Source organism: Lepidochelys kempii, chromosome 18 (assembly GCF_965140265.1).
Source record: "Lepidochelys kempii isolate rLepKem1 chromosome 18, rLepKem1.hap2, whole genome shotgun sequence".
Taxonomy (NCBI): domain Eukaryota; kingdom Metazoa; phylum Chordata; order Testudines; family Cheloniidae; genus Lepidochelys; species Lepidochelys kempii.
This window is the reverse complement of record NC_133273.1, coordinates 15,671,746-15,699,076: the sequence shown is the minus strand read 5'-3', so window position 1 is coordinate 15,699,076 and position 27,331 is coordinate 15,671,746. Positions and strand designations below refer to the sequence as shown.

Below are 27,331 nucleotides of genomic sequence, written 5' to 3'. Positions count from 1 at the left end.
TATTTTCCATCTGTAACCAAATCAGGATTTGAACCCAGCTCTCCAGACATGCTATGTTAGCATATTAACGCCAGCAAGACCTGCAGCCCCTGTCCCAGTATCTCACATCCACATACAGTCCTGAGGCTCCAAAAACCTCTAAATAATGTTATTTTGTTGTCAAATCAGCATGTTCCATTTTAAAACCTAAAGGATGGAAAAAAGCTAGGGGGGAAAGAAAAGATGACAAGACTCTTAATATACTTTCAGCGTGGGAGTTCTTTCCATTATATTAAATCTCTTCTCTGCTAAACCATGAGCCAACTTTGCATTTAGTGTTTTGGTTTTGGGGTTTTTTTTTTTTTTTTATTTAAAACATGTTTTACTGCATCACATTAGACAATGAGAATGAAAGACAAAATTGTGGTTAAGGCACGTGCCAGTGAGAGTCCCCTGGGTTCTATTCCCAACTCTGCCACAGACTACTTAACCATGAGCAAGTTACTTGACCTCTCTGGGTCTCATTATTACTTATGTATTTGCATTACAGCAATGCCTAGAAGCCTTAGCTGACACCAGGATCTCACTGTGCTAAGCCTTGTACATGCACATAATGAAAGATAGTCCCTGCTCCAAAGAGCTTGCAGTCTAAGCTCTCACAATGGGGATGAGAAAGGAATTATTATTGCCAGAGAACAGAGATGTACAGAGGCACAGAGTGACATGCTCACAATTACACAGGGAGTCAGCAGCAGAACTAGAAATTTAACGCAGGTCTCCGAAATCCCAGGCCACTGGCAGTTCCTTTACCACAAGACCATCCTTGCTCTTCGCTTCCTTTTTTGTAAAATGGGGTATAAGCCCACCTCACAGAGGTAGCTGAATGGTTTCATTCATTACTATTTGTCAAGCCCATTGAGACCCTTGGATAGAAGGTGCTATGTAATGCAAAGATTCACATTATAGTACAGGAGAACTGGTCCTCTCCCCTCTATATCTAGAGCCTGGACACACCAGTCCCATCTGGGGAATATGTGCCCGGTTCCAGCACCTGTCACCACCCAGCCATTCCAATACACCATTCCACAGGTCGAAATCCACTTTCTGGACACATACTAGCGGAAAGGAGGAAAAAAACAGACCCTGAATTCCAACTTTGAACAAGTTTCCCCCTAGCTTGGTGGCAAAGTGAGAACAGAGCCCAGGAGCCTTGGCACACCGGGGGTCACAGTGAGAGGGGAGACACAACCAAGTGTCAGCGAGTTACAGCCACCTTGATCTTCCCATGTTGCTGAATGATGGGGGCCCTGGGTGGGTCCCCATATGGAAAAGACTGAGGACCACATAACAATGGAGTAGTATCCTTTCTTGTTAAAGGTGCTCACTTACTTCCAATGGCAGGCATAGGCTGGGTCTATGCATCCCATCAATTGTACCTACACAGCTCGGGAACCCCAGCCATTCAAACCCCGCAATTATTTCAGGGATATTTCCAATTTTTCCAACTCAAAGGGTCATCACCACCCGCACTACTTCCTTTGCAAACCTCCATGACCACTGCACCAATCACGGATTTAACTACCCTGAACTGATTGTCGACAGATCGGTAACAATCCAAGCTTGCCAGCTTCTGCAGGGTGATAGCAACACACTTCTGGACTGTCATGGCCTCTTTTCTCTGAGTGATCTGTGTCACAACCAGGGTCAGCCAGGCCTAGCGGCTGTAGCAGGAGCTGGAGTCAGGAACCAGGAGTCAAGCTGAGGGTCAGGGAGCAAGCAGGGCTGGAGGAGAGCAGGAGCAAGGCTCGGAGCAAGGCTGGCAGAGGAGTGATCGCAGCTGTAGGCATAAAGGGTTGACCAGCCCAACCTGCTGCTGAGCTTAAAAGCAGGCCTGCTGGCTGCCTTGTGCCCAGCAGGTCCTTGCTGCAATCCAGCTGAGCTCGCTAATCTGCCTGCAGGCTGGGCTGGCTAGCCCTCAGGCTCAGCTGCAGGAGCTCTCTCCTGCCAACCTAGCCACTCCGGGGCCCTGGCGAGCTCAAGTGCCATGGCGGTTTTCCTCCTCAGAAAGTTCTGGGCCCACTGCTGGCCCTCCTGCGCTCTCATCACCATGTAGCCGCACCACTCGGGGCTTGTGGTCCTGAGCCGGAGGCAGTGGTCTGCATGGGGGCTGGAGCTGGACGAAAAACAGCATCAGCTCCATCCACGCCTCCATCTCCACATGCTCCTGTTCTGTTGTTGTAGGGCTTCTGCTTGTAACTGCAAGCTGCCGCCTTCATCTTCTCCAGGCCAAAAGCCGCCTCTGAAACACCTGGCACTGTCTCTTGGCAGCAGATTTTGCAAGGGCATGCCAAAGAAACACTGACTCCACAGAAAGCAGCCACTGCCGGCCCTGGTTGCTAGAGTGAGCAGGATCATGTAAGAGCCCACCCCCGCACCGCCTTGGGGTCTGCCAGGAAACGAATTTCCCAGGCCTAGACCACTTCCTCACACAATGGGCAGAAAAATTGCCCCACAGCACCTCACAGCTCACTGTGAACGTGAGCCCAGAGCAACGCAGTGGGCTTTGGCACTATGGATCACAGGATACTTGTCCTGATTACTGTTACTGCTTCTCACGGCCAGACACGATGCCAGTGCAGACGCGGGACAGCCGCATGCTGACATCAACAACGGGGCCGTGCTGGAGCAGGGTAGGCGCTCATGCGTTGGCTCACCCAGGATGACTGAACCCCTGGCAAGCCCACAAGGACAGCCTGAGATGCATTACCGCCAGACAAAGAGAGGGAACTGGGGCTGCCCTGGGGAGCAGAAAATACCTCCAATAGCCTTTTAGCAGCAAGAGGGATCTCTGAACTAACATCGAGGTTGAGCCGAGGAAGTCCATGCCAGTCAGTGCCACCATCTCCCGTAGCTCTCTGCTGTGATTTTCCCAGGGGAGCCACCTCACCCCCACAGTACAGGGCAGAATGGCTGGGCTCGCACTCAGTGGAAGGGGGCAAATAATCACTGTAACAATCACTCAGCAGGTTCAAACATCGGGTGTCTCTCACACGGGGTGCAAACTTTTCCCATGCGCAGACAGAAGGGAGGCCAAGGGGCCACATTTGGTTCTTCTGCAGTGCACAGTGTTACCAATAACGGGGCAAGGTTAGAGTACCGCTCCTGCATTCCCTAGCCAGGGCACTGCTTTTGCTGCAGAAGCACCTGGTGCAGCTAAGTGGGACCGAGCCAGGTTAGATGGGTGCAACCAAGGCTCAGCTGGTGAACATTTAACAAGTCAAACCGGCCTTTCCTCTCTCGGTATTATTTGAACAAGGGCAAACGTCTTTCCAGGCTCCTAACTCCCCGCCCTTCCAATTCAAGTCCTGGGTATAACAAACAGTTCCCACTAACCAGCCTGAAAGGTCTCAGAGGCATCTCAGTACTTTCTTTTTCCCTCCTCTGGTGCACGCAGCCTGTGAAAATATCCCCACTCCAGCCCAGCTGCTCAGTCTGTCCCTGCGCAGCGGGCGACAGCTTCGTGGGGATCCTGGAGGCTGCCGCCCTGGCAATGGGCTTCTTGGTCTGCTCTGAAACCGAGATGCAGCACCAGCTTGCCGAGTCCCAGCGGGCCGTGAACTGCTAACAACAAAGGCTGGCGAGCGAGGGGCCGCACAGGGTGGGTGAGCACAGCAGGGTGGAATCCTGCGGCCGATCAGCTCTGCCCCTCGCCAGCAGCAATCAATGGAACAAAGGGAGAGTGAAGCACAAGGTCATGGGAATTATGGGCCATAATTTAACTGAGAGCAATGGGTGTGGAAAAAAATTATTCAGGGAAGGTGGGGGAAGAGGGGGAAGGAAGGCAATAGGGCCTCTGGAAGGCGGGATCCCAATGCTGGAGAGTATAATGAGCAAACTTTGCCACAAGTTTACTTCTTGCAGAGAGCAAGGGAAAGCCCTGTAGTTCAACACCAAAACAGCAGCAGCGCAATGGTGCAGCTTTGGGCAGATCTGGAAACAATTTCTTTGCACCCTTCCGGAGATGGAAGGTTTCACCCCTCCAACAGGACAGCTCACTGGTTGAGAGGACTTCACTAGGTAAGGCAGCTGGACTGCAAGCTCTTTGGGGCAGGGACTGTCTTTTCGTTCTGTGTTTGAACAGTGCCTAGCACAATGGGGGCCTGGGCCCTGGCTAGGGCTCCTAGCCACAACTGCACTATAAATGATAAATAATAATTTGATAATGTAGTCACAAGTCTCTAGCCAGAGATGAGAGCACAGCAAGTCTCACAGATCTGGGTCTGGATCCAAAAACTCTGGCTCAGGATCATTCTTAGCATACACCAGGGTTTCTGCAAATGTTGGAGCCAGGAATTCTCTCCCCAAACAGCAACGCTTTGGGTCCTCTGTAACAAAATACTTCTACAATGGGGATAGGGGACAGGCACAAAGGAAATCTCCCTGGGAGTCACTGCACTGGGATGGAGTATTTGAGGAGATGGGACAGGCTGATGGTTTCTCTTTCCCACTGGCTCATTTCCATGATGAGGTGCTGAATATGCAGTACTGTACTAACTAGGCCAGACTACGGTCTGGATTTGCAAAATCTCAGGGTGCATCTGCACTGCCATCAGAGGTCTGACTGCAGCTCTGGTAGGCAAACCCAAGCTAGCTTTCGCCTAGCCAGCGCAGCTGAAAACAGAAGAGAAGATGCAGCGGCACGGACCCTGTGTGGGCTGTAGAAGCCCATCTGGAATCCTGGCTATGGACTTGCGTTACTAACCTGCACTGGGATCAGCACTAGTGCACATAGGTGCTGACTCCGGGGGTGCTCTGGGGCAGGAGCAGCCATGGGGACAAAATAGTGGGTGCTCAGCACCCACCAGCCACCCCCCGATCAGCTGTTCGGTGGCGGAGCGAGGGTGGGGCCTTGGGGGAAGGAGCGGAGCCTCAGGGTGAAGCACTCACAGGAAAAGAAGAAAATCGGCGCTACTGAATCTTCACTGCCAGCGAGATCAAAGCTAGCACGGGTCTGCCTACCCGAACTGCAATCACATCTTCAACTGCAGTGTAGACACACTCTGAATTTATTCATTTTCTTAAAATCCTTTCCCCTTCTCTCCCCATTTGGGCAGGCTTTTCCTGACTCCCCCTTGGAAGAGACTGGAGCTCCTGCAGGGAGATCAGCCTCAGAGCCGGGAAGAGAACTGGAATAGCTCGGGGCGCAGATCCGTTCTTGCAACTCACGCGGTAAGAGCTGATAAATAGCTCTGCAGCAATATTTAGACGCCACCCCCGAAGAAATGAATGGGGCGCTCCTCTAGCACCATCATCCAGAGACCTCGAAGTATTCTACAAACCTCACCCACCCCCAGGAGGTGGGTTTAGTGTCATGAGGTCAGACTGGACACTGACGTAAATGGGGCAGGTGAATGCTCAAGGTTACACAGAAAGTCGGTGGCAGAGATGGGCTTTTCACCCAGGGAATCCTGACCCAAGTCCCATGCTATAACTCATCAACGCTCTCCTCCCCAGGTTTGGAAAAGAACCCAGGTCTCTCCTGAGTTCCAGCTCTCTGCTGTAACCAGCAGGCACTCTGCCTCTTGCACAGCATGTCAGCACTGGCCAGTCAGTCACCAGCTGTCTGCGTCCATTCGCTTTGCATGAGCAGCAGCAAAGTGCCTCAAAGCTCAGCCCAAATACTGAGATTCCCAAGGAATGTGACAGAGGGAGGTGCGGGTCATCCTGGAGCCAGCCTCCAATCTGCCTGTAACAGGGCTGTTTATGAGCCAATGTGCACAAACGCCCCCTTGTCTCCCACTTCCCTGTGCAATTCATTTCTACAGAGCACACCGAGCCATAAAAAGGTGGTAAATATTCATAGTATGAAAAACACTCAGAGAGAGGATATGCTGAGCTTGAGAGAGACAATCGGACTCGTTTTATACACTGCCCAGAGAGTCCTGGTTAGCAATTGTGTGAGCCCCACCCCCCCTCAGGGAAGAAATTAGGAGGATATGCTGGGAGGTCTAGTGGTTAGGGCAGAGGAACTGGGAGGCTGGAGTCCAGGCTTCTATCCCCAGCTTGGGGAAAGAGTGTATTATTTGAGAGGCATTACAAATCAGGACTCCTGGGTTCTATCCCCAGCTCTGGAAAGGAGTGCGGTCGAGTGGTCAGGGCAGTCAGCCTGAGAGTTAGGACTCCTGAGTTCGATTCCCATCTCTGCTAGCAACCCACTTTCTCTCTGTGCTGCTCTGAAGCCCTCTGTACCTCAGTTTACCTGTCTGTAAAATGACAGGTTTTAGAGTAACAGCCATGTTAGTCTGTATTCGCAAAAAGAAAAGGAGTACTTGTGGCACCTTAGAGACTAACCAATTTATTTGAGCACAAGTTTTCGTATGCATCCGATGAAGTGAGCTGTAGCTCACAAAAGCTTATGCTCAAATAAATTGGTTAGTCTCTAAGGTGCCACAAGTCCTCCTTTTCTGTCTGTAAAATGGGTATTCTAACCCCGTACCTGCCTCACAAAGACAGTTTGAGCTGTAATCAGTGCCAGCAGAGGGCTCCGAGGTCATGGGATGAAAGACCCTCTTGGCAGCGAAGCACTATCCCACGGAGCCCCATGACCCCAGAGACCTCAATCCTGCCTCCCCCTCCCCAGGCTGAGCGTGCTCACTGCGAGCTTGCCCACATGTCTGCGTCTATCCTTCAGAGAGCTGCTCCCCTTCTGATTTCTCAGACCCATCCCACCCTGTGATAAAAACCTGCCACAATTGCTCCCTCGCCTTGAGATGCACCCCCAAAGCTTCCCCTTCTCCAAGTTCAGGGTGAGCTCACCATGGCATCGGAGTGCTCGCTCGTGCTGGTCGGCAGCATCACAAGCATGGCTTGGAGCCATCTTGCCCTGGAAGCCGGGCCCTCCTAGAGCAAGCGAGCGTGAGGGGGGCACAGCGCAGCCTTGGCTTGTGGCCTCTCTTGACAGAGACGAAGCGTCTCATGTGTGTGGCCCATGCCAGCGTGCTGCTACTCCCTTAAACGCCCTGCACAGCTGCTGCGTCTGTGCAGGTTCCTCTCTGCACAGACCTCGCTGTGCCACTATCAAAGGCGAATGCTAAAGACAGTGACTCCAGACAGAGCTGCTGGTGGTGCCGTACCCTTCGCACCATTTAAACGTCCGATTGCACTCATTCAGCCCCTGAAAAAAACAGCGCTCTTCCAGCCCGTGACAGCTTTGACAGCCAGACTCCTTAATTCCTTTTTCTTATTCCCTTAATCTGTCATCTTTATCAGGCTGGGGAAGTGCCAGGCAGCATGCAAGAGACCCGGCCCCGATCAATCTCCACATTACAGCTGACAGAATGGTGCTAATAACTTATTGATCTCATGTTTGCCAAGCCCCACTGGGGCTGAAAGGCTGCCATTGATTGGCTTGAGAGAAAGAGCCCCTCGGCTGAGAGCAGAGCGGAAAGCCTTCAAATTGTCTTCTTCCAGAGGCACTCGCTGGGAGACTGAGGGAGGGCAGAGGGAGGAAGAAAGAAGGGGAGAAAGGAGGACAGAAACGGAGAAAAGTGTGTGTGAGAGGAAGAAAGAAGGGACAAGATGAATAAGGCTTAAATAAGGGAAGAGAGGAAGGAAAGTGTGTTTGGGAGAGAGGAATAAAGAAAGGCAAGGGAGAGAAAGGGGGAATGGAAGGAGAGAGGAGGAAAGAGAACGGGAGAGGAAAGGAGACATGTAAATGGAGGGAAATGAAGTAAGGAACAAAGGACAATCTGGAGCTGACAACTTTTAACAGACAGATTGATTTAGGGTATCCAGATAGCAAGTGTGAAAAATCGGGACAGGGGGTGGTAATAGGCGCCTACATAACACAATGCCCCAAATATCAGGACTGTCCCTATAAAATCAGGACATCTGCTCACCCTAGACAGACTCCCCTCTTTTTACTGACAGCAAAGGGTTAACTTAAAGCTCCCTCCCCCCCCATCCCCCCACTCCCAATCACGCTGCTCCGGAGTAAATTTATGTTTGAATGCTGCAAAAGAGCGCAGCAGAGACAAGTTCCCCTGGCAGTGGTCAATACCACGCTCCGGCGTTTGGGGAGAGGGCATCGGCGGGTGGGGGGGAGATTCATTGAGGAGCCAGCTCCCCACAGCCACACGCTCACAGCTGACACCTCCCCGCCAGTTCGATCGGTACCGCAGGCTAGAAGTTTGCTTCTGCCACAGATGGCTATTGATGACCCGAGTAATCACTGAAAGGCGTCGGACACTTTGGGGGGTGGTGGTGTCTTTGCCCTGTTCCACTGGGGCTGGGGGTGTCTCACCTGTGAACCAGGGTGCTCTTGCAGCCTGGGACTACCTGTACGGGCAAAGAGACACCCAGAAAATGTGGAATGCCCACAATAACGGCTACAACAAAAGCTCCTCTGAAACCACCACACATCGCTTCCCGCTGATTCCAGCTCAGCCCCAGGCCAGATGGTGGGGCTGAGTGCTGACGCACAAACTGACCTGAAGAGGGCATCAGTGAGAGGACCCTCTAGTTCCTGGAAAGGCAGCTGGTTCTCAGCATCGCCTGGAATGGTTTTTGCCAGTTTGGGGGATCTCACAACTGTTGTTAAGTCCACACCCTAGCAGGGCTTCTTCAGCCAAGCTGACCTGAATGGCAGGGGCAGTTTTTTAAAAAAACTCTTTCTTGGCCTCCCCAGGGTCAGCTCTTTAATGTCACTCCTCTCAAAAAAAACAACCACCCAGCCAGGCCTATCTCCAGAAAGGAGGACTTCCCCCCAGCTTCCACAAGCTGCTGAGCCACACTGTGACTGCAGGAAAGAAACCAAGGATCAGACAGGTAGCCCAACGGCTTCTGCAAGAGCAGCTAATCACAATGTAAGCTCGTCATTGACATACTGTGAAAAACAATTAATTAAAGAGCTACAAGCAAACGTATGCACTAGTGTAAGAGATACCCTTACTTCCAGGCATGGTGTGATTGACTTCACGGCAGCCACTTCTGATAACATACAGATGCCTGGGCATGCACATGTATATACGTATGTAGTTACACACAAACATACACATACTATATATGCACACACACACGTGTGCACTTATTCGCTCGCACCCACACAAATATACGTATGACACGAGCACACACTTTTGGGAGGATACAATCTCCAAGCTGAAATCTATCGACTCATGGCGAGGCTGGGAGCAGCAATTCATTTCCCACACCCCGGCAGCAAGCGAGAGTGGACAAGTCAGGTGCCACATTACACTCCATATTGGATTTCTATATATAACATCAGTGAGATGTCACAGCTCCAATGATTTGTTTTTGGCTCTTTACTAGCTGCCTGTACGACACCTGGGGAAAGAGTTCTGTTTTGGTATTTGGGTGATGGGAGGGTTAGTTTTGGAAGCGGGATAATCTCGCTCTTTCTGGATCTTTAAGGAGAGGATGAGAGTCCGTGTTGTTTATTTCAGTGGCTCTCAACCTTTCCAGACTATGGTACCCCTTTCAGGAGTCTGATTTGTCTTGCATACCCCCAAGTTTCTCCTCACTTAAAAACTACTTGCTTATAAAATCAGACATAAAAATACAAGAGCATCACAGCAAACTCTTACCAAACAATTGTTTACTTTATCATTTTTACCTTATAATTATAAAATAAATCAATTGGAATATAAATATTATGCTTACACTTCAGTGTATATATCGTATGTAGAGCAGTATAAACAAGTCATTGTCTGTATGAAATTTTAGTTTGTACTGACTTCACTAGTGCTTTTTATGTAGCCTATTGTAAAACTAGGCAAATATCTAGATGAGTTCATGTACCCCCTGGAAGACCTCTGCATACCCTCAGGGGTACGCATACCCCCCTGGTTGAGAACCACTGGTTTATTTCATTTCCCAAAATACAAGTCATGTTGGGAGTGAATTAGGTGGATTTAGGTGGAATTAGGTGAATTAGGTGAATTGTTTGGTAAGAGTTTGCTGTGATGCTCTTGTATTTTTATGTCTGATTTTATAAGCAAGTAGTTTTTAAGTGAGGAGAAACTTGGGGGTATGCAAGACAAATCAGACTCCTGAAAGGGGTATCATAGTCTGGAAAGGTTGAGAGCCACTGAAATAAACAACACGGACTCTCATCCTCTCCTTAAAGATCCAGAAAGAGCGAGATTATCCCACTTCCAAAACTAACCCTCCCATCACCAGGTTTCAAACCCAAGTTTCCTGATTGCCAGTCCAATGCCCTGTGCCCTGGCCCACGCTGCCACGAGTTCCAGTGCAGGGAAGCGAACTGCACTTCCACCACATGCTTGCATGTTGCTTCTTCACCTCCCAAGACCTGGGTTCAAATGCAAAGCAGGACACAACCACCAGCAGAGGCTGGTCGTCTCCAGCTCCCAAAATGCTTCAGCAGAAACAGAACATGAGAGGAGCATAAAGAGGGGAGGAATCTGCAATTCCAGCCCCAGATCAGAAGCTGGAGACCAGGTGTTGACTAAGGTCAGTCCCCCATGCGTAGGTAAACAGCTGCCCTTCATGATAACACCTGTACACAAAGGGGGCTGGGCTTCCCACCCTCATCTGCCCATTTGGAGCTGATTTTCTGCTCAATTTAAGGCAGCAATTCAATAAAGGCTTTTTTTTCTTTTCTTTCTTTTTTTTTTTTTGAAAGTGAAAACATGCCTGTGTCCTGGCTCGTTATCCCAAGCTCAGAAAACAGCCCATTCATTGCAGATCTGTCTCTAATCATTAGCTACAACATCCTTGGCCCGAGTTAACCCTTGCCTGGCTAGATGCAAAGCTCACTGAAGTCAAAGGGGATCATGCCGCTGAGAGTTCTGGCTCAGGCCCGTGGAGAGCAATATAAGGGATTTAACTAACTACTCTCACACACACATTCTTGGATGAAAATCAATATAAGGGATCTAACACACACATATACACCCCTTCCTGGAAAACTCCAACAATTTTTAACACAAGTCTATTCAATGTTCACTTCTGATTACACTATATTTCATAGCATAGCCCAGAGCACCAGACTTGGAGAACTGTTTCCTGGCTTTGCAACCCAACCCCTGTCTGAACTTGAATAAGACACTTCCCCTCTCTGTGCCCCAGGTTTCCAATCAGTAAAATGGGTAATAGCAATACCCCCTTCATAAAGTGCTATCTAAGAGCTAGGTATTGTCATCATCATCTATGGACGAACGGTATCGCATAAGTGCTAAGTATTCTTCTTCTGTGAAATCTTTCAAGGAGAAATCACCACAAAAAATAAAATAAAACATTAATTGTACAAAAGGTTATAAAATGTACCTTACAAACTGGAGGAAAAACATAACATTCACAGACTGTGGCCAGAGACCAAGAGAGAATAAACCCTATAGAAATTTGGGAGACTGCCTTTTGCCCCACTTGTCTAGACATTCTGCATCTGGTTTCAACTCAACTGAGTTATACAGGATTCACCGTGTGGGTAAATGACCTGGGACACTGGGATGAGGATACAGCACTGTTCCTGTTAGGCCAGGACCTCCAATGTGAGTCTCTGCCCACACAGACCAGCCATCTCCAAAGACAGCTGGCGCTCTCTGTGGGCATTCATGGTAGGGAGACAGCTGGCTTTCAAGACCCACAAAATCTGCAACCCAGAAGGGCCCTGGAATCATTGAGGAGAGGGGCCTCCAATCCATAGGATGATCCCAAATATAACATGGGGCTGTGTGGGTCTCCTGCTGCCTGGATGACCTGACTGGGGTCCTGCTAACCACACTGTGTCTTAAAAGGACCATGGCACGGTACTCTGCATGGGGCTGCTTGGGAGGCAATAGCCAGCCATCAAGCCAGCTTCCTCCCGTCAGGTGGGGACAAAGAAGGTAGAGGGAGGACAGCCCCAACCCTCCTTTAGCACCCATTGGCCTGACCCTGCAAACCCATCTCATGCAAGTATTCCTGCTGCAGCTGCCAATGGGACTACTCGCCTGAATCACAGCCCCAGAATCAGGCACCATGTTGGGGAGCGACTAGGGAACGGGGGGATGGGACAGGAGGAAGAAAACAAGGGGCCCTGTCGGGGAGAGGAGAGATTGCAAGGTTGGAGATGGCACCTTTCGCTCCCCAAGAGGATGGGTGGCCCCCCCAAATCCTGAAGCCAGCCTGGAAGGGAGGAGCTCCACCACCTGTCTGTCAGCCACTGGATCTGCAAAGCCGTCACCCCCGCCCCGCCTCCCGCATGCCCTGGCAGGTTGCATGAGCCAAACTGGATAGAGGGGATTGGACTTGTTTACAGACACACAGCGAGCTGCTTAAAGGGGCTCTAAGTCTGTGTTTGATGTGCAAACCGTCAGCTTTGCTGCCGTGCCTTTGTCAGGCTCTGCTCATCCTTCTGCGTCTCCCTCTCTCTCAATTAAGATTAAAAGTGCTTTGTGCCATCATCCTCTCTCACGGCAAAGCCCTCTCTCGAGCCACTGCCGCACCTCGCCTGCTGCCTCATCTTTATCTGATCCAGTTGGGAACTACTTCTATCTGCTCACTGGGCTCACTGGCTGCCCTCCGCCCCCCTCCTTTCTCGCTCTACCTTTTCATATGTTGCTACGCCTCTTTCCGAACCTCCGCAGCGCAGGTGGCCTCCGTGCATTTCCAAGGTGGACAGGCCCCAATATTTTTCCATTCGCCAGGTTACAGCCCCGGCTGCAACCCCCCTGAATGCCGGTGTGAGGAGGGGACTGGACGGTTTTCAGGGAACACAGCAAAATTCAAGGTCGGGACGCAGTGGGCTTTGGAAAGAGGGAAATTGTGGGGAAGGAAGGAATACACTGACCCCTGCTACGTACACGGGACTGGTACAGCCAGGCATCAACTGCAGGTATTTTCACAACAGTGCTTACCCTACACTGTACAGTTAACCCAGGTGATTGGCACCCGAGTTAGCCAAGCCTAGGTGGGAGCATCCCCAATGCAAAGCCTTATCTGCATCACTAGGTCCTTACTGTTCCTGCACTTGCTCGCCTGTGTCTGGGGAGATAGCCATAGTTCTTTGTGCTGAGGTGCTCTAGGATTCTTTCCCAGTCAACCGCGGGAAAACTTATCTGTCCCTTGTGGGGGGAGAAGGTGGCTTGTGGGAAGGCATTGGAGGACTCTGAGCAGTCGAGTAATTTAACCTTGAGTCCTCACTGCAAAGTGGGCAGGTTCCAACCCAAACTAAAGCGGAGCTCAGTTCTAACCTACCCTGCCTGCCAGGTAAGCTAAGCCAGGCTGAAAGCACTGGGCCAGAAGTTCTTCTGTATAGATGGCAGAGAGGGCTAAGGCTAAAACCTGGATAAAAGCCACCGCTAATTCTGCAGCGTAGACCCACCCTAGATTTCACATGGCATCTGAACATTGTTTTGATCAGTGAAGAGCAGCACAATCAATCAGCGGAGATTTAAATGTCCCTGCTTATGCCGTGTTCACCGCTGCCAGAATCAACAATTCCTTTGTTCTAGTTCAGAAATCACCAATATCAGTACTGAGCAGGTGTGTGCGGCACCCAACACGATGAACTTGGGTGCTGCGCAGGGTGGGCAGAAAGACAACTCTTGCCATTCGAGAGCCTATTTCAAAGTCAAACTCATATAGGGCCTGATTCTGCCAGCCTTACGCTGCCCAGCCGACTAGTTCCAAGGGGACTGCTTGCTGAGTCAGGGGCTGTGCAATGCAGAGGAGAATGAGGGGAGCTGGCCCTGGATTATTATTATTTTCCTTAAATAAAAGGCCCCGGGCCATGACTGCTCTCTACCCCGCTGTAAATCCAGAGTGACTCCACTGAGCTCAGTAAAGCTGCTCCATATGCACAAACGGTTACAAAGAGCGGAATTGGGCCACTGACTGTGATAGGGAACTTGGGAACCATTTCTGAAGAACCTGGGGTCAAGCTTCTGGTCTCAGTTACTCTGCCAGCCTGCGAGTTACTCTAGATTTACCTCATCACAACACAGAGCACAGTCTAGGGCCTGGAGTTTAAATTTGGGCTTCACAACAGCTACTTCCCTCCTCCTCGGAGCATTCACTAACCGCACATCTGGATTGCTGGCCTCAGCCCCTTTCTTCAAAGGGCCTCTGAATGGGAAGCCCTGTGTTCCAGCTGCTGACCAGGGGAACAGACACAGGTGCTGAAATGTCTGTTCTTCCTACTGCGGGGGCTGGGGGGCAGGCTGGGGGCTAATGGAGGCTTTAGCCATGTAACCCCCATTCAGTGCGTGAGCATAACTCCCTGTACAGCTAACAGAACAGACACACATTACGGGAAGGATATACCCATTGTGGGGATTTTACCCAACACTTCATTCTGGGTCACTTCTCTCCATGTTAAACCCGGCCAGGAAAGGAGGAAAAAATGAAGACTAGCAAGAAAGGGGCGGGAGGCGGAGGAAACCTTGAGCTGGAATGCATTCCATGAACCAGTGAATGACCAGAAAGCATGAACGTGGCAGCTCCTCCCTGGACCAGGGCACCAGGCTGGTTCCTGCAGAAATCCAAGTGTAGCACTGATAATAATTATCATAAATCTTTGGTGTTGGACAGCGGACCCAGCACACACAGGGTTGCTCCACGATTAAGAGATCTCCGTAATATCTGAAGGTCCCCAGTGGGGCCAGAGCAGCGAGATGCAGCTAACATGCATCAAACACATAAGAATATCTCAATCATTACTGCTGCCAATGGCGGCTCCGAAACCGATCGATAGGGCAATTAGATTTTATCAGCACACGCCTTTCGGCCTCCTCTTCTGCTGTCTTTGCAAAAGCCTTGGTTAGATCTGCGTTTTCGGGGCCCTTTATGTCTTGCTGAGAAACGACGGCTTGACCAGAGCATTGTTTTTTGCAGGTGGGGTTTGTTCTGCCTTGTTTTATGTTTTCAAGGTTCAAGAAACGGGGAAAGAATCAGACAGAGTTAAGCTGGGAGCGATTCACAACCAAACCTCCCATTATTGGTAATATTATTTATCATTTGCACTACTGTGTACCTAGGAGTCGTAGCCATAGAGCAGGTGCTGTACAAACCTCCTGTCTTCACTACACACACGGAACACTTGCATAGGGAAAACACAACCCCGGATGTAAAATCCCTGCAGTCAGACTGCATGTCTGCAATCCCTGCATGTCAGCAGGAGAGAAATTACAAGGACTAGTGGTGAGAGCAGGGGGAACTGGCAGTCAGGAGACCTCCACCACTGATTTGCCCTATAATCCTGGGCAAGTGACTTTGTCCCTCTATGCCACCTTTGTGTGGTGCTTTAGAGACCCTCATTTAAAAGGCACTAAATATGGTATTGCAGTTTCTGTGGCCAGAATCTACCCTAGGCAAGTTAACAATACCTCCTTTCTCCCACTCTTTCTCAGTCTTTTTGATGCACACTGAAAGCTCTTTGGGGTTGTGACTTTTCTTACGATGTGCATGTACAGCGCCTAGCACAACGGGGCCCTGATCTTTGTAGCTACTGTGATACAAACAACAACAACAGTGAGCGCTCAGTATTATTTTCTCTCCTCATTATTAAGCAGATTTAGCACCAGCTAAGCCTCCAGGCTAACCCGGCACTAAGTTTAAAGCACTTCAGGTGGTAAATCAGTTGTGGCATTTCCCCCTTGTAAAAAAAAAAAAAAAGTCAACAGTGGCAGGGGCCAGAGTTCTGAGTTTCCATTCCCTTTGGTCCTGCCTGGTCCACATCAGGGAATCTGCTAGCAGGACGGTGGTGTAGCACACACACTAATGAGAGACAGCTGTCAGGCTCTGCTCCCAGTTGGGCAGAGATCGTTCCTACAAGGAACCTGCCTCCAAACAGCAGGAAGATCAGGTTTAAACTGCCCCTGTGGAGCCGCACAGACCCTCCTGCCCCCACCCTCATACTCCCAGTTTCCCCCAGCACCTCCTCCCACACTTGTCAACTCCTGTTAGAATCCATCCTGTCCTCAAAGGCTCTGTCCCTTGCCCAGCGGCCTCTCACTGTCCCTCCTGTAGAAAACACAGGCCTATTTCAGCACCTCTCTCTCAGCTCACATGTTCTGTACAATCTGAGCCAGGCTTTGCCACTCGGACACCGCGCTGCACTAACACCAACCCAATCAATCAAAGCCCAGGCGTTTCCCCACCTCTGGGATTCTGGATGCCTCCAGGGGTGGGGTGGGGTGGGATTCTTTTTTGTTTGTTTCCCTTGTCATCATTCCATGTTGCTGAGAACAGAGCACACTTTGCTCCTCTTCACTGCTGCAGATCTCAGAGCATTTCATCAGCCTCAATTAGGTCTGGCAACCTCTCCACAAAGTAAACAGTATTAAGCCTGTTTTCACAAATGAGGTCAGCTGAGGCACCAAGTCACTTGGTCAAGGTCACACACACCAAGTCAGTGACAGAACGAGGAAAAAGAACCCAGGAAGTCCAAAATCCCAGGCTCTGACCACTAGATAGCACTGTCTCCATCACCTTAAGAAATGGTCACATAGTTACGTTTCAAGCCAGCCCCTTGGTTCTTGGCTGCAGCAGTGCAGGAGAATACAGCTCAGAGATAGGTCCGTCAGTGCAATTTGCAAAGGAAGGAGGGATTCCAGCCGAAAGGGTGAAGCCTATGAGCTGCACTCCTAGAGGAGCAGTGCCGGGTTGCTGCTGGGGAGACAGGAGGGATGTCACACATTTTAAATGCTTGTGCCCACCAGCTGGGTAGAACTGCATAGACTCCCAGTCTGCAAAGCATGGACCCTACACCCAAAATTCCCCAAAGCTCAGGACCCTGTTTCAACCCATTATCTAGAGATGGGCCAACCTGCTAAATTCAAATCAGTGTCTGAAATTCCCCCCAACATCCTGGGGGGGGGCATCCCTAGGGTTTTGCTGTAGCTAGGGTTTGGGTTTAAACCCCTCTCATTGGGTCTGACCAGGCTGAGAAGATCGAGCTTCTTCTTGGGCAGGCGCTGGGCTGAAGGGAGCCAATCAATGCCAGTTCTTTTCTGGTCAATGTCCAGTTTCACACATTAAAATTCCTCCTGGTAAATCTACAGGGAGGATATTTGCCTCTTTCATTAAAAAAGTTAGTTTCCCCATTTCTGAACACACTGGGGCCTGACTCTGCAAACCTGTGCTCACAAAGCACCCGGCCATGCCTGTAGCAGTCAGCAGGCGTCTGGGCTGGGGAGGAGACGTTTGAAAAGTTTGCGTTGCGCTCTCTCCACGGGGTGAGTTTGTTTCTCTTTCTTTGCTGCACGGGCACCTCACCCAGGCATTAGCAAACCAAGGCCCCAATTCGGCCAAGCATTACAAGCACATGCTTACGTGCTTGGCTGAATTGGGACTGAAAGGCCTGAGGCAGCTCCCACCCATGTCACTGGGAATCCTTCCATTAATTTTAATGGCAGCTGGAGCAAGCCATAATGAAGAAGGAGACCAGCTGCACCTGTTGGTATCGCACGTCCGCTATTGTGCACGCACCCCCTCCCCCACCCACCGCATCCTTCATTTTGTATTGCATCCCGCAGTGAAAACCAGATTCTGGATTAAGCCGCATAATCAATGCCAATGATTTACATGCACACGCAAATGCATGGCTTTCAAGCAAAGACCCTAACAACATACACAGGCACATCTAAATTCTGGCTTTGGCAGATTGGGGACCAGCAGAATAAAAACAGAAAAACAATAATCTGCCTTTTAGTGACAGGGCCCAAACAAACAGCCAAAAATTATAGGGTTAAAGACGACATTAACATCAACACCCTGCTCCCAAGTGTGGTTTAAAAAAAAAATACAAGTTAAAAAGCACTGCTCAGAGAGCAAGAGTTCCTGAGAAATAAAGCTTCATTAGCTTGTTGGGACCATAAACTCCTCTAAACCAACCCGAAAAGACTCCCCACTTGGTAGCTTTCAAAAATACACCAGTATGGGCCTGATTCTCTGCTACTTATCACTGGACTCAATGGAATCACTCCTGATTTACACTGGAGCGAGTGGCCCCTTTTCTGTCTAAAGTCCAGATTTCTGATCTCTGCTACACCAGCGTCAACCTAGAGCAACTCCGGTGAGTAAAGTGACTGAGGATCGACACCAGTGTAAGTGAAATCCGAAACCGGCCTTGGTTCTAGATGCGAATGGCGAGGGCTAACGATCCACCCAAACCTGCAATGGTTCTCCCAGCCGCTAACCATCCTGCGGGAGAAATTCACCGATTGTGCAAGAAACAAGTGGAACTGACAGTGTCACCAGTGTCCAGTGCCCCACTTGTTGACTGAGGCACATTCAGTACCGTGGCATCCCTTCCCGTCACTTCCTCCCTGATGCTGACATCCCGAGGGGCGTAGTGCACGGCTCTAGTGGAGCATCTCTGGTTCAGCACGACAAGCAAGGGGAAGCCAGGTGAACTTGTGTAAGCCAGGCAGCAGTACAAAGCCATGCAACTATCCTTGCAAAGAGTTGGCAGAGACGGAGGCAGGATGGGGAGCCTCTGATTAATGCAATTACAAATCAAACCGCGCTCTCTGCACCAGGCCTTTCTGCATCACTGGCCACTAACCCCGGGGACATTTCACTTCTTTGCTGGAGCGCTGTCCTCTCCTGCATTTTAACACAGACCACTAGATCTGAGAATGAAGCGGAGCTGAAATCTCACACGACCGCATGACTTTAACCTTCCTAAAAAAAAAAAATCCTTCCATGTTCGTCTTTGTCCACGAATACTGAGAGACTAGCATGACTTGCTCTGAAATTTAATGAAGCCGGCTGGCCAAAGTGAGGGAGGGGAAGGGAGAGGAGGGGAGGGAAGAGAAGAGGGAAGTCAGCAAACCCGAACCCAAGCCGCAGCTGGAACTTTCCTCCTCCCAGCAAATGAGGACAAAAGAACCAGGCGCCCTGGCTGCTTACCTGATGCTCCTAAGCCGACGTCGATGCTGTTTCTCTTGAATTCACAGCGACTCTGGGTCTCTGGCATAACGAGTTGGCGGCTCTGATGCAGGTTGGAGATGATGGTGGAGAGGTCGTTATCACGGCTGCAACAGAGCAGAAAAATGCCAAGTTAAGGATATCCTATTTACCATCCCATAATTGATTTTCGTGTCTGAGAGAGTGTGTGCGTGCGTACGCACGGCTTTTCTGTTTGCCCCAGAGATTTCTGAATTATGAAGATTTTTCCCTCCCTCCCCCACTTGAAGTTCCTAGGCAACCTCCTCCATTTTCGGGGAGGGGAAGCCCCTGTAGGGTAAAGCACTTTCCAAGCAGCAGGCTTGCTCCCAGCAAAGAGCTCTGCAGAGGCCAGCACCCCCGTCTCCCCTTTGCCAGAACACAAGGCCTAAGTACCTAGAAATGTGGTGGAGAAACAGACATGACTATTCAAGAACTGACAAAAACCTGGAATTCAAATGATTGACAGATGGATGATAGTTAACAGACAGCTACTTGGCTAGCTTTTCAGTTCCTCCACTGCGTGTGAGAGAGACTCTTATTTTCTTGCATAATATTTTTATATGCAGAGAATTACCATAGATTCAGCGACAGTTGTGGCCCAGAGTGAAAGAATACAACCTCGTTTATAAGTCCTATTTTCAGCCCATCATTCTAGCTGATACCAAAATAACTACTCCTTCCTTCTTGGATCAGAACACACAGAGTGAGCAATTAAATATTATTTTCCCTGTTATCCTTGCATCAAAGCTGCTTCAAAGTGGGCTTGCTTTAGCTCAAATATTTTTAAAATGTTCTCTTCCCCCTTCCCCCCATGGAATGCATGAGCAAGAGAGAAAGAGAGAGCAAGCACAAAGATGTTCACAGTAGCAACTACTAGAGTTAAGATGGCAAAATCACTGTAGTACAAAACCTCTGTTTTCATTCCTTACAGAGAGGTAGCAGCTATGGATACACATAAATACAGACAATATACAACATATATGAGAGAGAGAGAGAGATCTATGTACATATGTATTTCTAGAAGCTAACACTGGAAATCCTCCATCTATTTTTGTTTAATGCTGTATGTTAAACCACCAACATGTCTAGCACAAAGTGCCTTGTCCTATGCTAAACACTGGAGCTATTCTCCTTCCTCTCGCCAGCCAGAGGACGATAAACCAGATCTCACGGGAAGAAGTTAAGACATTTGAAAAAAAAAAAAAAAGAAAGTCAGAGGGCCCCTTACAACCGTTACTCACACGACCAGCGCACCCGCTCTGTGTGTCTGCAACACACAGCACATGACCACCGACTCGCTGGCTTGCAGGAGACCGTCCTAACCTGTGACCACCAGGGCAACTCAGAGGGTGCATTATCTGCAGAATTACCTCGCAATCATCTCCCCTTAAATATCCCCCATCACCACCCCCCTGACCATCAGAGCGAGGAAAAACCACAGAGCTGCTCAAATGCTCCAAAGAGCCCGTCCCCAGTGGAGAAGCGGGGGCTAATCTGTCGTCTAGCTCTCTGCTAATCAGATAAGTTTATGACAGAAAGTCTTTAGACAGAGGTACTTTCAGCAGGCGTCTGGCTCCAGATTTTCACAGGATGCAGCAGACAAAAACAGACTTTGTTTCAGCAGCCATGGTCATCTGCCCCATTACTCCCCCCTCCCATCTCGGGGCCAAAATCTCAAAGCCTTTTAGCTTCCACTGCTTTATTTTCCTCCACTAAACCAGTGCAGATTCCCCCTTACGCAAGCAGAAGGCTAATTACTTAAGCAAGTCCGCAGGTGAGTGGGAAGCCCCTTTCCCCCTGTCCCAAGCAGTTTTGAGTCTTATCCTCTGTGAGCTGCCACCTTTAAGACGCATTATGCAAATATTTTGGTGTTTTAAGTCATTTATGAGATTAATTTGAAGTAATTATCGGTTCTTTATAATCGTGTAGATCAATAACTGGATGCCGGGTACAGAGGACAAATGCAGACAAATGCTGCCCTCAGCACAATGGGGAGGGGGGAGGAGGTGGGCTGGGGAGGAGCACAGAGGGAGAAAGGCAGAGAGTTGGAAGAGAGAAATGGGATAACAGCACCTTGCATCCTGAAGGAGTCCAGAGCACTGCAATGACGTGGCCATATCTACAAAACTATACCTAGGGATCACTTTATCCACCACTGAAATGCAGCTGCCGCTCAGATAGAACATGTCAACTGTTTTAACAGTGGACAGCAACACTGCATGACTCTCAAGCAGTGGTTTTCAACCTTTTTTCATTTGCAGACTCCTAAAAATTTCTGAATGGAGGTGCGGACCCCTTTGGACATCTCAGATATAGTCTGCAGACCCGCAGGGATCTGCGGACTACTGGTTGAAAACCACTGGTCTTTGGTAACAACGACCTTTTTCAGACCCCTTAAGCCAGTCTGCAGACCCACAGGGGACTGTGGACCACAGGTTGTAAACCACTGCTCTAAACGAAGAAAGAAAAGCAGAAAAACTATACTCAGTGTAAATTACAAGGGGAAATCTAGGAGGAATGAAACACTACCCCAGAACTAGCACTGTCTTTCAAAATACACGAGGGGATTTTTGATGACCTCAAATACTCAGGACCACAGGTTCAAAAAAGTATCTCAGCATCCAGGAAAAAAGAAAGGTACTATGGTAGGGCATCAAAGTACCAACGAAACCACCAGCAGCACTTCAAAGAACAGGTAGGTATGTGCTCCTGAGAGCGTTACCAATGCAAGTATAGTTCTGAACAGACCCAACTCAGCCTGTGAAATCTGACAGGATCCTAGTAGAACATATAGCATGGCTGAAATTCCACAGCTGAAGATGAATTGATCTCTATGGGGAAAATAAGGCCAAAAAAATGTGGGAAGTTGATGTACCAGAGAAGGGGGCTGGGGCAGCTTTTAATGGGGCGAATTATTCCCAGGCATTCTCTCTTGTCTTAGACTGTAAGCTCTTTGGGATAGGGTGTTTGTACAGCATTTAGCACAGGGCTCCTAGGTCTACAGTTATATAAACAATAATTGGTGCTTTCCCATGTTTCCATGGACATTTGACTTACGTTTCTTTTTGGTAAAGACTTGGGAGCTGTTTTAGGAAGGCTTTAAATGCAGCAAGCCAAGTCCCCCATGGGGCACAACCCCATTGTGTCTAAGGAGGCATCTTCCACTCTTATTCATGAATGGGACCTTTATTAAAGGATATGGTGGGGGTGGGGGGGTTCTGCCCAGCTCCTACCAGGCTTTTCTAGGTCATGCAAGACAAAGAGAAGGCAACAGGATCTTTGTGCATGCAATGGTTAGGAGAAGCTCTGCCATCTCTGCCCAATGTGTGACAGAGGCAGCCAGAAAACCCAGAGCTAATCTGCAGGAGAAAACACTGACTTCAGAAAATACCCTTCTGAACTCCCAAAATGTAGACAGCTTCTCTGAAGTTCAAAAATGACTAATATTTCTTCCATTCCTACTCCCGCTAAAGTCAATGAGATTTTATCCCTTGACTTTAAGAGGAGCAGGGCTGCACCCTTAATATATTAGATTCTGTATGATCATTCAATGTGGCATTTACAAATGTTCATGCTGTTTGCCTCCACCACTTGACTGGAAGCTCAATCACCCTGTTCGCCACTTTATCCACAAAAATATACCTCACACTTTTATACACACCGTGCTCCCTCTTGACTTATATCTACTGTAATGTACTGGCTGCGCTCACGTCTGCAGTAGAGCTTACTGCCCTCTACTAGCTGATCCACAGAGAGGATAAGGGACCTACCACTGCTGCCTCCTAAGGGACATTTCCTTTAGCTCAGGTGGTAGAGTCCCAGCTTTGGAGGCAACTAACGTCTATGGGTTATGGCCCCAGCTCCCTCTGTGTTTGTGACATAGCTAGTCTACAATACATGGATTCGTTATACAAGTCCCCTACTTCTGGTCTGCCCTCATAACCTCCGACCTTTCATACAGCCAAGCCAGCGAAAAGTGAGCAGAACCAGCCTTAGAACACAAGCAAAGCAAACAGCCTCTTGGGGCCCTGTTTCTTCGTGCCCATGATAAAAACCCCAGGTGTGTTTCATCAGACCCTTCCAGAGGAACCAGATGCTTTTGGAGAAGATTTGACAATGACCATTTCCCCCAGTGGGACTTTGTGTCTAAATTCTAAGCATCTCCACCTCTCCCCACTCCTAATATACCTGCCAACAGTCCCAACCTCTCCTTCAAGACATTCAGGGGCCTGGTCCAGTTCCTACTGAAATCTTTCCACCAAGCACACAGGGCGTTAGATTGGGGCCCCAAATGCATAGCATGCAAGTCCCATGCAGCGTGGGCCAGTGGAAGGCACGTCTAACCAGCAAGACTGGTACAGAGACAGAACCTCTGCCCTCCTGCCAGGCCACTGACAGTTCTGTGCACGTGCTTGGCTTGCTAATGCTGCACAAGAGGCAACATTACATTACAACAGACTATGAGCACTTTGTGGCAAGAGCTGTCTCTTGGCCGGTGTCAGCCTGGCGCCCAGCACACTGGGGGTGCGACCGCAGTATAAGGAATTAACAAATTCATGGGCTCAGGGCTCCAGCAGGGTCAGCCAATGTTGGGTTAAGAGACGCCTTTCCTGGAAAGCAAGAACCGGGCAACTCAAACCTGCAGCAACCTCATCTAGAAGATGGGTTTCTGAACTGGTTTTAACAGCCTGGTGCCTGCTGAAATTAACTAGGGCTCAGATAATGTGGGCTTCTCCCAAAGCCTGGGTTTGAAGGCCAGCCACTGCCCTGGCACACACATGCAAACCAATCTGCTCTTCAACTGCCTCTGGGAATGGTTCCAAAAGGGCCGAATCATGAAATCCACACACACTTTTTAACTTGGTCCTTACTAGGGAAAATTCCCACTGAAGCCAATGGGGCTTTTGCTTCAAGGATGGACTAACATCTGGGAAAGCCCGTTGGGATTTAGGCCACAATGAGACAGGCAGTGTGATCTAGTGGGTAAAGCACTAGCTGAGAGCCAGGAAACCTGGGTTTTATTCCAAGTTCCATAGCCGACCTGTTATGTGACCTTGTGCTCCTCTCTGTGCCCCTCCTGCTCTTTGTCGGTTTAGACTGGCATCTCCCATGGCAAGCACAATGGGGCCCTGATCTCAGCAGGAGCAACCATAACACATACATAGGCTTTTATTTTAATAAATGAAGATGAGGTGGGCAGGGGACAACCAACGGTCATTCTGTAAATGAACGAGAACTCTGCCAGCGCCTGTAATCGGCAAGTTCCCATGAACCAGGGTGCAGTGGGGTGTCTCCTACAAGCCAGTTCAAACCCCAGACTCCAAACTCTGTATTTCTTAAATGCGATTCAGTGACCCCAAGAGGAAGCAGCCCTGGCTAAGGGGATGGGAGTAGGGGGAAGCTTTCTCCCTCAGAGAGGATTTTCCCCATCTGTGCCGTGAAGCTAATAATTCCACTCAGGTGCTCACTTCCAGCCCCAGCAGGATCACATCCTGCCTCGCCTCTGTCTTGTCTCTGAACCGTTTCTAGATGCCTATTAATTCAGGCCATTCCCCCACCACATGCACACACGCACAATCAGATTAAAGGTCTGATCCCTTCCAGTAGCATAATATTATATTTTAAAAACCGGATTAGAGAAGGGGGCTATAGCAAGATACAGCTCTCCTGAAAGGTCAGGGAGGAGACATACAATCTGCTGAAAGGCTGCAGGTTGCCATGACAATATTTAATTTGTGTGGTTTTTGGTAATTAGCAGTTCCAGGCCCAAGGTATCACCGGTAAGATTTCAAGGGGCAGAGACATGCACGATGGGGCAGGACTGCAAAGGGTGCTTATCTCTTGCACATGCAATGTGCCCTTGCAGTAAAATTAAGGGTGCAAACCAGAGCACCCACACCTGTAGTCATCTGAATGTGGGTGGAAAATAATAGGGCTTGCAAACTGTGCCCAGGAAGACAGAGGCCAAGCTTTGGTCCTTCTGCAAACATGCCCATCTTTCAGCAGAGATGAGTGAAGCTGGACACTCAAATCCCATGCCCAGCAAATGACAGAAGGTTCCCAGCACGTTTGCTTCCAGACGGATTTCAAACCAGGAAGGAGCCTATTTTCTAGCTCCAATGCTGCTGAAAACTCAAGAGAACATTCCCATAGAAACTCTCATGAGGATCAGCCCAGTTTTGTGAGATTTCTGCTATTGGGGGGGTAGGGTGCAAAATCTCATGACAGGGCCTGTGATTCAAGATTTTTGAGTCTGAACTCAAAACTTAGCTCAGATTTGGCCTCAAAGCAAGACTTTATAACCAGCACAGCCCTAGATCTGAAATTTGGATCATGGCACACACACAGGACAGCATAAACCATCAGTCATTTTCAGTTCTCACTGACCTACTTCTGTTGCTCATTCTCCACCTGAATCCATCATCTCGTCTTGGTGACATCACACTTAGCTGCTGTGGATAGGAACACGATGTTACAAAGGATGAGAAATTTCATCTGCACCTGCTGCTTGTTTGCTACATAAAGGATTGAGATCCTGTCTTCATGAAAATGTCACCTCCTAATAAAAGTGAGGGAAACGTGGCAGGCATCTTGAGACACCGCACAATCCCTATAGGACCAACTCTATATCATCAGGGCCCTCTGCAAATAGACCCCAATAATGAACCTGGCGTCACAAGGAAATTATTTCAACAAGGTGTAATGCTAGCCATGGTGCTGTGTTTGTGTTTGCTATTGTGCTTTTTCATGTAACCTAAGAGAGGTCACCATTCCACAAAGCACCCATACATCTGTCTTTCCTAAGCATCGTCAGTTTCTCCATTCAAAGATAGGTTTCAGAGTAACAGCCGTGTTAGTCTATATTCGCAAAAAGAAAAGGAGGACTTGTGGCACCTTACAGACTAACCAATTGATTTGAGCATGAGCTTTCGTGAGCTACAGCTCACTTCATCGGATGCATCCGATGAAGTGAGCTGTAGCTCACGAAAGCTTATGCTCAAATCAATTGGTTAGTCTGTAAGGTGCCACAAGTCCTCCTTTTCCATTCAAAGAGCATCCCATGCTTTGCAGACCACTTTCTCTCCGACTGGATTTCCACTCGACCACTAGGTTCAGTCTCACTGCCAAAAGCAACAGTTGGAGAAGTGGCTGGATATTATTATGGTGCAGGCAATCAAGTCCTAACGAAGCTGGGGCACAGGTATCCATTTACCAAGAACATGGGAATGCAGGAAAACGGTGATAAAGGTTACGGATAAGCCACAAAAAAACCAACCAGCTCACCACAATACAGGGAGTGCCTGGTGCAACCACCAGCACCTGTGAAGCTGAAAAGGTCAAGCTGGGACTGCCCCTCTAGCTGGGGATTGAGTGAGATGCAAAGCTGAAGCTACACAAATAACCATCAGGGCCGCTGTCCTTGTAGAACAGCTGAGCTCTAGTTACTTCCAGCTGGTGACAGACTGGATTTTACGTTCCTGTTGCAAATAAACCCAAAGCCCGGGAAACGGGTAAGTTTTGACCCACTTCCACTTGTTCAACTGTGTTTGGAGCAGGGTGGGGAGCATCACCTTCTCAGCAGGAGCTCTGCTCGATGTAACGGTAGCATGGGAGTGACTACGTTAACACATGACCATGCCCAGTATGAACAAGCTTCTCCCAGAAACCTGAGCAACAGAGTGCTGTGCCTTCCCTCCTGGCAAACTGGCTGCTTGGTAAGCATGACAGAGGAGGAAGGAGAGGCTGTGGAATGTAGCACATCCATCTCGAGTAGGATGGCAAGACACAGGGCATACGGGCTGAAGGTAAAGAGATGCTAAGAAATGAACAAGGAAGGAAGAGAGAGTGTGTGTGAAAGGAAGGATGGAGTTCATGCACCTCAGGGGAAAGGAAGGAGAAGGAGATTTTCAGCAGAGGGCAAGAGAAGGGAGCAGAACTCTCTAAGAAAGAAGGGGGAAAAGTGCCTGAGCGGGAGGAGGGGATTCACAAGAAGGGAGGAGAGGGAGTGAAAGGAAAACCCTTTGGAAGGACAGGAGAGAGTGCTTGAATGAAGAAAAATAGCGACAGCCCTAGGAAGGAAGAAAGCTCTCATGCTAGGCAGGAAATGAAGACGGCTGAGGATTCTCACTCAGCACTTTAAAGCCACTGATTTCCAATGTCAGCAAATAAAAGAGGCCCTTTTCCTTCACAACCTTTTGCACAATCAGGCTCAACTTGGGAGGGGGCTTCCACGCCAACCTCCTTCAAGACAGCTCCCGAATGCGCAGCAAGCACAAACCCAGGTGACAGTGCCGGGCCCCTGGGCAAGCTCAGCAAGAACAACGCAGCACAGCTCTCTTGCCAATGTTTCGTACCAACGCCCATCCCATGCTCCACCCCCTCCTAGAGCTCGCCGAGCAAGCCGTCATTTACACTAGTGCACTTTGCACACGTGTAA

The 27,331-nt window shown here is 49.3% G+C and overlaps 1 protein-coding gene across 10 annotated transcripts in view; it reads right to left on the bottom strand.

Annotated features, from left to right (window-relative positions):
* Nucleotides 1–27,331, bottom strand: part of SAMD11 (sterile alpha motif domain containing 11) — a 183,178-nt gene that overhangs the window by 53,186 nt on the left and 102,661 nt on the right. For 9 of the 10 annotated variants that reach the window (XM_073317122.1, XM_073317116.1, XM_073317118.1 and 6 more), the window contains one exon: nucleotides 18,856–18,980. In XM_073317122.1, the coding sequence (XP_073173223.1) occupies nucleotides 18,856–18,980 (125 nt within the window). Of the gene's footprint in view, nucleotides 1–18,855; nucleotides 18,981–25,281; nucleotides 25,347–27,331 lie in introns of all 10 variants that reach the window. The other variant, XM_073317119.1, reaches the window with a different exon arrangement.